The following is a 12,140-nucleotide window of genomic DNA, read 5'->3' as shown; positions in this document are numbered from 1 at the left end:
GAAGTGTAAGGTATTCCTGGATTGATGAATTAAGATGGGCCTTCCTTGCCCATAAATATCTCAAGATGGTTTCTCCTTTCGGTTTCTTTTCCTACACTGCATTCTGCAGACTGACTCAGGAGGTGAGGCATTGACTGTTTAAGAAAGAGGCCAGATTAAAGAATGATGCAGGTTCGTCGGTGTGTACAACTTGCATCACAGCTCCCAATGATTGGCTTCAAGGCAAACCTGTCCAAATGCTGGCATGGTGCATTGTATTCGAGCATCAGCCTCCAGTGCCACAGGATATACCATGGGCTTTTCGTGGCTGGAGCACACCGAGGCACTGCCAAGCAGAATGGAAAACAATATCTGAAGTAGCTGAGACAGACATTGCAGTGGTCTGGTGATGGATAGCTTGCGCACCCACATAACCAGGTAGGGATGGAGCTTAAGAGGCGGGACAAACAATTCATAAGATTTGAAAACAAAATTCTCTGGATGTGGACATTGCTAGTAGGGCTGGTATTTAGTGCCGATCCTGACTTGCCCTTGCAAAGGTGGTGCTGTGCCTTCTTCATGAACTGCTACAGTACCCATATTGTGAGGGTGCTCCCACAGTGCTGTTGGGTAGAGAATTACAAGGCTTTTGACCCAGTTGACGGTGAAGGAAGGGTGACGTATGTACAAGATGGGATTATGTGTGGCTTGGAGGGGAGCTTGGAAATAATGCTACTTCATAATTAATGGCTCACCTCCTGATCCCTCAAAGCCTTCTCATCCACTACAAGGCTCAAGTCAGGCATGACATATTGCCTGGGTGCAGCTGCGACAGACAACATTCAAAAAGCTCGAGATCTTCCAATATGGGGTATTTTGCTTGACTGGCAACCTCCCCCACTAGACTCCATATCCACTCACTCCACCACCCTGTGGCACACTGTGGCTGTGGTATAGGCTATATATAGAATCGCAGAAGCGACTCACCAAGATTATTTTGACAGCATCTCCCTCCCCTGCAACTGCCAGCATTGAGAAAAACAAGAGCAGCAATGTTGTGAGAACACCAAGTTCCTATCAAAGTCACACATCGCTCCTTCAACATTACAGGTCAATATTTTGGGATTCTCTGCCCAACATCACTGTGGGAATGTCAACAACACAAGGATGGAGAAGGTCCAAGGATCCTGATCACCAACGCGAGGGTTGAGAAGTTCTCTCTGGTGTCCTGGCCAATGTTTATCCCTAAATAAATATCAATAAAAGCAGATTATCTGGTCATTCTGACATTGCTGTTGGTGGGAGCTTGCTTGGCGCAAGCTGGCTGCCACCTCTCCTACATCACAATGATTGACTGTGCCGAGTCATAGAATGGTTACAGCACAGGAGGTGGCCATTCGGCCCATCACGTCCCTTCCGGCTCCCTGCAAAAGCAAGTTCACTAATCGCACTCCCAGCCCTTTCCCCAAAGCTCTGCAGATATTTCTCCAGCAGGTGCTTATCCAATTCCCCTGCGACGTGACTGAATCTGCCTCCTTCACTCGCAGGCAGAGCACTCCAGACCCTAACCACCCGCTGCATTAGAAACTTTCTCCTCATATTGCCATCGATTCTTCTGCCGCCCGCTCTATAGTCGACGTCCTCTGCGTCTCCACCCTTCTGATATAGTCTGACCAGACTCCTCGTGATTCGGAACACCTCATCTCTTCTAAAGAACTTCACCAGCTCTGAAGTGTTTTGGGACATCCTGAGGTTATGAAGGGCGCCATATCAATGCAGAGTGGGCAATAAATAGGGCCTTGGCAACATTACCTGCATCCCGCCAGGGAATCACTTTTTCCCTCCAGCATAGGTAAATATTTAACCTTTTTTTTTGGTGGGTGGATAAATGATGGGCTCAAGTTTTTAATGTTTAACATAAAGAAATAATGTACCTCAGCTCAAAGTGAAATACCCTGTCAGCCACAAGGTGGCTCAAAGAGCCCTTCAAGCTTTTATTTCACCTTTTGTTTTTGCTGAGCCCATTGATGCTACATCTGTTTGGTATTCCATAAGCGGCTGACTTGTTGCATGTATTTTTTTCACATTTGCGCCCGATTACCATCCTATGATGGGGGTCTTGTGGTGCAGTGCGTGGTGTCCCTGCCTCTGATCCAGAAGCTCCGGGCTCGAGTCCCGCTCCAGGCCTTTATGGCCAAGGAAGGTGTGTTCATAACCCGGCCAAACAGATTGTGCTTCAATCTGTAAACCTTTCCGATGCACGCCCATGGCAGGCGGTAAGAGTGGGGGGAGACTCCTGGTCAGCCGCGTGGTGGAGCTTCTACCATCACCATCCATAGCTCCAGGCCACAACGTGCATGTAAAAGTGTGTGTTGTAACAGCAACTTAGACTCAGAGTGAACTGAAACGCACCCACAACCGTCCTGCGAATATGATACGTCAACTGACAAACTGCAACTCAACAAAATTTAAGGTTCCCGACTCCAGGTTTTGGAAAACTCTTTTCAGTGGGAAAATTGTCAGTTAAATTTGCAAATGGGTGATCAGTGGCAGGATGGGATTCCGGTTTGGTTCCCCCCTCCCCTCCATTCCTGCCGACTCACTAGCTGGACTCACGTTGCAGAAGGTATGAGGGGCCTGCCTATACCTGGGGGTAGCAGGATTTGTACCCAGCAAAACTCATCACTTCCAAAAGTAATGGAAAACTCAAAAGTCTATTTCAGTCTTATTCCAAATTGCAATGTTCTGGATCTGACTCCCTTATATTCATTCTTGTTTTGAAGGTGACAAGGGGTGAAAGGCCTTACAGCTCAATAGTTACGGCAATAGGAACTCACTCAGGCTCCTTAAACTGCACCTTCCAAACCCACGACTACTACCATCTAGAAGGACAAGGGCAGCAGATAGATGGGAACGCCACCACCTGGAAGTTCCCCTCCAAGCCACTCACCATCCTGACTTGGAAATATATCGCCGTTCCTTCACTGTCGCTGGGTCAAAATCCTGGAACTCCCCCCACTAAGAGCACTGTGGGTGTACCTACACCACATGGACTGCAGCGGTTCAAGAAGGCAGCTCACCACCACCTTCTCAAGGGCACCTAGGGACGGGCATGAATGGAAAAAAAAGTAGAAAAAATTGTGGCACTGAAGGAGGCCATTTGGCCCATTTTGTCCCTACCAGCTGAAAAAGAGCCATCCAGCCTAATCCCATTTCCCAACTCTTGGTCTGCAGCTCTTTGGGTTATGGCACTTCAAGTTTATTTCCAAATGCTTTATAAATATGAGTGTTTCTGCCTCTAACAGCCTTTCAGGCAGTGAGTTCCAGGCCTGAAAAATTTACTCAACTCCCCTCTAATCTTGCTAGCAATTACTTCAAATCCATGCCCCCAATTAATGATCTCTCTGCTGAGGGAAATAGGTCCTTCCTATCCAATTTCTCCAGGCCCCTCATAATTTATACACCTCAATTAAATCTCCTCCTGAACCTCTACTATTCCAAAGAAAACAATCCAAGCATATCCAAACTTTCCTCACAGTTAAAATTCTCCATTCTTGGCAACATGCTCATAAATCCCCTCTGTGCCCATCAAGTGTGATCACATTCACCCTGTAATTCGGTGACCAGAGCTGTACACAGGACTCTGGCTGCACTCTAACTAGTGTTTTATACAGTTCTAGCACAACCTCCCTGCTCTTATACGCTATACCACCGTCAAGTGAAGCGTAGCACGTGTTTGAAACACCGAGCAACAGTTTGCAAATGTAATTATGTTTCAGAATGACGGTAACATTCACAGAGAAAAGAAAGATGGTGGATGCTTGGTGTGCCAGTATAGGAGTGGCAAGTAGGGCCCTCACCTGGTAGCAGCCTGCGAGCAGCTTCCTCCGCCAATCTGAGCAAAGGTCCAGAGCAGGGCCATCCTGGCTCCACCTTGATTCCGCCCTCTTTAGAGAGTAAGTGAGCAGACAATAAGCCTCCCACCACTATGGAAAGGAACAAACACACAAACAAAAAAAAGCATTAAAACATGCAGGCAGGCAGAAAAAGTGGATAGAGAGAGAAAGTTTCCTCTTTGGGGAACAGAATAGCGAGAGGCCTTAAAATAGTCACCAAGAAATCCAATAGGGAATTCAGAGGAAACTTCTTTACCCAGAGAGCAGTAAGAAGGTGGAACTGGGTCTCAACGGGAATGGTTGCAGCGAATAGTGTAGATGCATTTAAGGGGAAGCTAGGTAAGTCTATGAAGGAGAAGGGAATACAGGATTACGATGGTAGATTTAGATGAGGAAAGATGGGAGGAAGCTCGAGTGAAGCATAAACACCAGCATTGACTGGTTGGGCTGAATGGCCTGTTTGTGCGCCATGTATCCTATATAATCCTATGCAGATAAAAAAACAAATTCAAGAAAAAACACTCGATAGTAATTGGCAAACTGAAAATTTTATTCAAGTCCCCTTCAGACAGACAATCTATGCAAAAGAAACAAATATTTTTAGATCCAAACCAAAGCAGCATTTTCCTGATCTTATGCGGCTCAGTGCTATATGCCAGTATATTTACCCTTTCAGACACTGGAGGGGTTTTGCTGTGGACTCGGTCGCTACTGCAGCCAGGGAGAGCCAGTGTTGCTGTCAGGAGGGGCTGTCAGTCTTTCAACACTGCGCAGTGCAATGGTGTTACACAATCTGGTGGAACACAAGTGCACATCTCTATTCCTGCTGTTCACTAAATGGTGAAGTCCTAACCTCGCACCTGCTTTCAGGAGCAAGTCCGATGCCAACTGTTCTCCTGAAGAGGAACAAAATCAGAAGGTGTCCCCCAATGCCATACACTTGCGCCCAGTGGCAGCTAGTCACACATCAGAACAAGCCACAAGCAATGGGTGCCTAGCTGCTATGTTCTCATAAGTATGGTGCAGCAGTTCTCAAAGTGGGGGTGTAGACCCTGGGGATCAGCAGAGACTTTCTTTGGTTTTGGGGGGTGGGGGGGGGTCGGTTAATGTGGCAGGAATGATGAGGTGGGCTTGGGGCAAGCCAGGAAACAGGAGCAGAGTGGGACAAAAATCACCACACCAAGGGCAGACAAACTTTTCAGAAGTAGGCACAACAATCTCACTGATACCTGTAAACCAATATGTTTTCTTTAAGAAAAGACTTGCATTTTATAGTGCCATTTATAACCACTGGACATCCCAAAGTGCTTTACGGCCAATGAAGCACTTTTAAAGTATAGTCACTGATGTAATGCAGAAAAGGGGCAGTCATGTTGCACACAGCAAGCTCCCACAAACAGCAACATGATAATGATCAGATCATCTGTTTTTGAGATGTTGATTGAGACGCTAGCAATACCTCCTCTACTCTCTGAAATAGAGCCACTGGACATTTTACATTCGAGAGGGCGGAAAGGGCCTCAGCTCATGTATCATCCAAAAGACAGCACCTCCAACAGCATTGGAGTGTCAGCCTTGACTTTTGTGCTCAAGGCCTGGAGTGGGACTTGAACCCATAAGCTTCTGACTCAGAGGCGAGAGTGCTACTCACTGAACTACAGTTAGCATCCAAAACAATATTAAAGCACTCTTTACATGCAGCACTTTCATATCGTATAATATTATAATTTAGAAGGGGGTGCTGTCTATGATTATTAATCCATTTGAAAAGGGGTCCTTCAACCAAAAAGATTTGAGAATCCTTGTTTAGTGATGGAATGAGAGATGCCTGAAAATGGGAAAGCAAAACGTTTGGGGAGACTTTAAACAAATGGACGTAGGACAACAGCTACAAAGATGATGTCACTGTTCATGCTCACATAAGAGAATAATCTTGCCATATGGTGGCTCCTTTGCAACTGCTGTTATATTGAATAACACGTAGGCAATGTAAGATTTTGTCCACAAGAGACAACAGACTCAGATGTCACAACAGATGGGGCAGTAACCCACGTAACAAGACCACACAGAAAATAAACTCAAAAGCCTTTCTTTCAGACTCATCACGGCATCAAAATAAGAAGTCACACGTTCAAGTTGTTGAAGGCCAAATTTAAGATTGACACCTGTTAGCTTTTCTTTACACAGAGTGTGATAAGCAGCTGGAAAGGGTTGTCAGGTTGGGTGATTCCATAATGGACTTACTTAAATATGGTTAGACCCTGTCGTGAAATAACGGTTGGAGAGATGAGATTTTTTTTTTAAATGGGCCAAAGCTTCAACTTAAGCAGAAATTTTAAATTAAGATAGAATAGAGATAGGATTGGGAAAATATGGGTTTTAAGTGGAGGTGGTTGGAAGGAAAGGAGAAGGGGCTATAGATTTCAGCCCTCTCACCTCTGGGCAAGAAGTTTGTGGGCTCAAGCCCCGCACCAGACACCTGAGCACAAAATCCAGTATTGTACTGAGGGAGTGCTATACTGTCATTGGTGCCCTTTTGGAAGAGATGCTATGCTAAGGCCACATGTGCCCTCTCAGGTCAGCGTAAAACATTCCAGGACACTATCTGAAGAACAACAAGGAACTTATCTCTGATCGCCTGACCAACATCACTGATAAAAATGGATGATCTGGTCATTACCTTCAATGATATTTTTAGGATCTTGCTGTGCACAAATTGGCTGCCATGTTCCCTACACTGCAATAGCAACTTCACTTCAGAAGTGCTTAATTGGCTGTGAAGTGTTTTGGGAGGCCATCAAAAGTGCAAGTTATTTCTGTAGTTTGTAAAGGTTTCAAAGAATGTCTTGCAAGCTTACCTCGAATGTTGGTCTCAAACACAGATGCATTGACGTCTATGTCAAAGTTCACTCCATCCTGAAGAACGTGAAAAACTCTCTGAAATTCAGTCACATTACCCAGCACCTGAATGCAGAAGAGATTGGAACAATACTTGAGAATCTGCACATTCATAACCCCAGCCACCCCCTCCTTCCCCACTACTGCAGTGAGCCTGCGGAGAAGTCATGTATATTAATAATAGCTGCTTGAACGGAATCCAGGAGGGGGACTGGTACTGTGAAGCTGTATAATGTTAACCACTTCAAGGGTGTGGGAAATAAAGCTGCAGGTTCAACCTGCCTCATGGGTTTATTTCATAGGCCCCAATATTACTGGCATTTGCTCACATAACATATTCATTCCCTACACCATTTTCTTTCCCTATACCTCATTGGAACTGGATTAAGATGCCTTAAAGACTCATTTAATACAGGCTCCTTTCAGCCAGCAGAGAGAGAGGCAACATTAGCCTCATCATTTTGGCCTAGTTTGCAGCTCATAGATTAGAGGAGCAACATGCCACCTAGTCCCTCACTCGTGACAGTTTTCTATTTTGTCCGTCAGCTGAGAAGGTCAACATATCAACATTCCCAACCCCACACCCCTGACCAGAAAAATTAGATTCCTACAAGGAAACGAATCTTTCTAATGCCTCCAAGACACATCATTCCCAGCAAAACAGTGGCAGTAAGAAGCATATGATGGCCATCAACCATTGGCTCGTGTGAAGCAGTCTGTTTGCCCATTTGGACTCTGGGTGGTGGTTGGGGGGGCTATCTTTAATTTTTCAGAGAAATTCAGACCTCAGCCAACCATGGGTCTCCTACCCAAGCACACTCATTGGAATGGGGTGGACTCTTGTTTCTGAGGTATGAATAGATGATCACTAGAAACTGAGCTCATTTAACCTGGGACCCTTAAAGTTTGGCTGGATTTGGTTTGAAGTGACAATGTTAGAAACGCAGGTCCCTTTAAGCGTAAATCAGGACAAGTTTCAGAGTGAATTGAGAGCAGATGATGCTCATTGAAGCCTGTACTTAAGAACTGGGTTTTCCCAAAAGAGGGGCTTTGTTTTACTCCTGGGCAGGGAAAGGATCCAGAAGGGAAGAGTGGAAATTGATATTAGTACTGAACTACAGTTTAACAATAACAGTTGTGATTCACAGAATGTCTTCGGCTGCCTGATTCGATAAACGGATATCCACCTATTAGACATCAGGTCCTTAAAGTGAAGAGATAGGAATCTAACCCCACTGTGTTAATTTTACTATATTTCTGTCAATTTTTTTTTTAAAAAGTCAATATCTATTCCATTAAAGGAAAAAAATAAACTTAATTATTTTATGGAAAATATTCTCCAATGTCACTCTTGAAAAAGAAGGTACCACGTGCATCATTCAGGGATGTATTCATTTTTAAAAGTATGCCTTGGCTTGTAAACACCCATTCCTTCCCCAAGCCATTGTAGATTTAAGCCCAATCACTGGAAAAAACAACAGGAGTAGCAACAATTTTCCTTGACTCAGACTGCAGCAGATCAGTGTCCAGGTCAAATCCAAGGTCCCATTCCATTCAACAGGTTTTTTTCCTTTTTAATCCCTTCATGGGATGTGGGCATCACTGGTAAGGTGAGCATTTGTTGCCCATTCCTAACAGTCCTTCTTGAATCACTGCAGTCCATCTGATGTAGGAACATCCAGAAAACTGTTGGGACGGGAGTTCCAGGATTTTGATCCAAAGACAGCGAAGGAACAGCAGTACCATTCCAAGTCAGGACGGGCAGGGCTTAAAGGGGGAAATCACAGATCATAGTGTTCCTATGCATCTGCTGCCCATGTTCTGCTAGGTGGTAAAGATCATAGATTTGGAAGGTGCTGTCAAAGGAGCCTTGTTACAGTGCATATTTGTAGGTGGCACACATTGCTGTGTGCCAATGGTGCAGGCAACGACTGTTCAAGGTGTTGGATGGGGTGCCAATCCAGCAGGCTGTTTTGGGCTGGATGGTGTTGAGTTTGCGCTCATCCAGGCAAGTGGGCAGTATTCCTTCACACTTTTAGGACCAGATTAGGAGGGATGAACAGATTTTTGTCAGTTATGAACTCTTTGTCCCACTCCTGGTATTAACAGAGTTTGAATTTAAAAAGGAGGTAATAATGCCAATTCAATATATATACGTAACTGTGTGTAGCTTGGTGTAAGAAATAAGCTTGCCAGGTTCCTTATGTTAGTTTTATTCATTCAGGCAAAGATGCAGAATTATTAACAAAAGTTTAATATGTCTAATTACCCACTAATGCAAAAACAACACATGTGCAACCCCAAGCATGCAAAAAAGAAATAAAACTCTTCAGAGTATCAGATCTTAAAACTTGGCCAAGTAAAAATCAAAGTCAGGAAAAAATATTCACTGGTTGTCTGGATGCTTGTTTACAACTGAAGGGTCACTTTCCACAGTAACTGCTGGTACTTGGGTATCTCACTGGAGCAGCCGTGGCTGTTTGATTCACTTTTCTCTTGAAGACAGTGGTGTTGATTCGGAATCCTTCATTAAGAACTCTTGGTTTGCAGCAATGAGGTCTTCTGGTGGGTTTTCAAATCACATACAGCTCAGCTTTGATGCAAGAGGTTTCAAAGAAAGGGAGAGGGGGTAAGGCTGTTGGCCCTTCTAACCCTGTGGCCATCTATCTCTATTAATTCAAATCCTGTATATTTTACACCCAAGAGCTGGGTCACATGACCTCTCTCTGGTTTCAATCTGGGCTTATCTTAGCCACTGTCTCAGAAAGAATTGTGGACTCTGTCTCACCACAGAGTTACATGAGTCCTTCACAAATGCAACACAGCAGCTGCTATAGGCCAGTGTCCTTTGTTTAACAAAGGTGTTCTTTCAAAAAATATTCAACATACATATCATATATGTCCAGCCGATGACATTATAAATTAATATTCTATATGATAAATCCTCATAACACACACCTGACTTGTGTCTTATAGATGGCAGAAAGGCTTTGGGGTGTCAGGAAGGGAGGTAATGGCATAGTGGTATTGTCACTGGGCTAATAATCCAGAGACCCAGAGCAACGTTCTGGGGACCCGGGTTCGAATCCCGTAGATGGTGGAATTAAAAGTCTAATGATGACATTGTCGATTGTGCCACCTGGTTCACTAATGCCCTTAGGAAATGTCTTATCCTTACCTGGCCTGGCCAATTCAAGGCCAATTAAAGATGGGCAACAGACGCCCACATCCCAAGTTTTTTTAAAAGAAGAAAGGATGGGGGTGGAACAGGAGAATCAGGTTCAACACAAAGTTTGTGCTGAGTTAGCTGAGCTCCACCAGGGCGACGATAAAAACGCTACAGCAGACCTCAATGTGACTACATAAATCAGACAAGGTCCCTGCTTCTGAATGCTTTGTAGTGTTTTCTCCTAGAGAACTATACACGTGCCGATGCTGGTGGGGGTGAGTGTCACAAGGACAGTTCTGGGCTGAACTACGATGGCCCACATGGTTGAACAGCTTTCAGCCACACAAGCTGCCAGAAGGTAAGCAGGGTCCATACGCATACACTTGAATAACAGTGAACATGGAGGAACCAGGAAGAGGAATGCAAGCTGTGAGGAGGACACAAAGAGGCTGCAAAGAGATATAGATAGTTAAGTGAATGGGCAACAGGGTGGCAGGTGTAGTATAATGTGGGAAGGTGTGAGGTCATTCACATTGTTCATAAGCATAGATAAGTAGAATTTTTTTTTTAAGTGTGAGACCCACAAATAGTAGCAATTAGAGGGACTTGGGCTCATTCGTACAAGGAACACAAAGCTAGCATGCAGGTACAGCAAGCAATCAGGAAGGCAAATCGCAAGCTGGTCTTTATTGTGAGGAGATTGGAGCACGAATAAAGAAGTCTTGTTACAATTAAATAGGGCTTTGGTGAGGCCACATCTGGAATAGCGTGTACAGTTTCGGTCTCTATATTTAAGGGAGGATATACCTATATTGGAGGGGATACAGTGAAGGTTCACTAGATTGGTCCCTGGGATAAGGGGACTGTCCTATGATGAGATGCTCAGTAAACTGGGTCTGTATTCTCTGGAGTTTAGAAGAATGAGACATTTAAGATTTGGAAGGGGATTGACAGGGTAGATACAGAGGTTATTTCCCTTGACAGGGAAATCTGAAACGCAAAGGCACAGTCTCAAGATAAGGGGGCGATCATTCAGGATAGAGACGAGGACAAATTTCTTCACTCAAAGGATTGTAAACCTTTAGAATTCTCTATGCCATTTGGTTGTGGATGCTCCAATATTGAATATATTTAAGGCCGAGATAAACAGATTTTAGTCTCTCAGCGAATCAAAACTTTTGGGGAGTGGATGCAAAAGTGCAGTTGAGGCTGAAGATTAGTCACAATCATACTGAATGGCGGAACAGCCTCAACAGGCCGCAGTATGGTCTACTCCTGCTCCTATTTCTTACGCTCTTAAGTTCTTAGCTGGCAGAAAAAACAATGACGGAGAGAAAGATTGTTTGTAAAGAAAGGGAGGGAGGAGAAAAACTAGCGCGGACTCAGTATGAAGTACCCAAACAGTCTAATCATTCCAAGCATGAGTGCGCACTTACCAAGAGCGTGTCTAATGCATCGATCAGCGTCAGAGAAAAGCTGTGAATGCAGAAAATAAAATTAACTTTTTGCACAGTAAGGAATGCTTATCACAGCAATTTGACTATATCCCTGATTCAATTAGTGGCTATAATAAAAGTTTATTTGCACTCAATCCCCCGAGAATTTTTACTCACTTCCTCCCCCAAAAGCATCCAACCCATCAGCCCTTTGGTAACTGGCCACTCTTCACCTCTGACCTTCTAGCCTCTAGCTGAGGTCAACTGACCCAGCACTGGGGGAAAACTGAACCAGAGGCCTTTGTAGGCCAAGTGAGCTAGTGCTACAAGACGCATGCTGCCATCTGCATTTGTTGCCTCTTGGGGCCTGACTCCAGTTTGCAAATTAAAACAAGGCCCCTTCCCATCCAGTTCTACTCATGGGTTTTTATTTCATTCTCCGGATGTGGGTGTCACTGGCAAGGCCAACATTTATTGCCCATCCCTAGGTGCTCTGGAGGCAGTGGTGGTGGTTAGCCGCCTCCTTGAACTGCTTCAGTCCCTGCGGTAAAGATGCCTCCACAATGCTCTCCTACCTGTTGTTGCTGCCTTTAGCCAAAGAGTAAACATTTTCTGGGCAATGGGGAAAAGGCAGGGGAGTGGGACTAGTTGAGTCGTTCTTACAGAGACCCAGAAGGGACACAATGGGCCGAATGGACTCCTTCTATCTTGTAACTATTCTATGATTCCATAACTTTCACTCGATTAGTTCAAAAAGTCTTG

General features: G+C 44.6%; 1 protein-coding gene across 1 annotated transcript in view; it reads right to left on the bottom strand.

Annotated features, from left to right (window-relative positions):
* edem2 (ER degradation enhancer, mannosidase alpha-like 2) overlaps window positions 1-12,140 on the bottom strand; it is a 38,846-nt gene that overhangs the window by 15,655 nt on the left and 11,051 nt on the right. Inside the window, exons 3-5 of the mRNA XM_041203758.1 lie at window positions 11,379-11,418; window positions 6,734-6,839; window positions 3,840-3,965 (exon numbers count right to left, since the gene is read on the bottom strand). Of these exons, the coding sequence (XP_041059692.1) occupies window positions 3,840-3,965; window positions 6,734-6,839; window positions 11,379-11,418 (272 nt within the window). The remainder of the gene's footprint in view (window positions 1-3,839; window positions 3,966-6,733; window positions 6,840-11,378; window positions 11,419-12,140) is intronic.

Source organism: Carcharodon carcharias, chromosome 14 (assembly GCF_017639515.1).
Source record: "Carcharodon carcharias isolate sCarCar2 chromosome 14, sCarCar2.pri, whole genome shotgun sequence".
NCBI lineage: Eukaryota > Metazoa > Chordata > Chondrichthyes > Lamniformes > Lamnidae > Carcharodon > Carcharodon carcharias.
The sequence above is the reverse complement of the archived record's forward strand: the minus strand, read 5'-3'. Positions and strand labels throughout refer to the sequence as shown.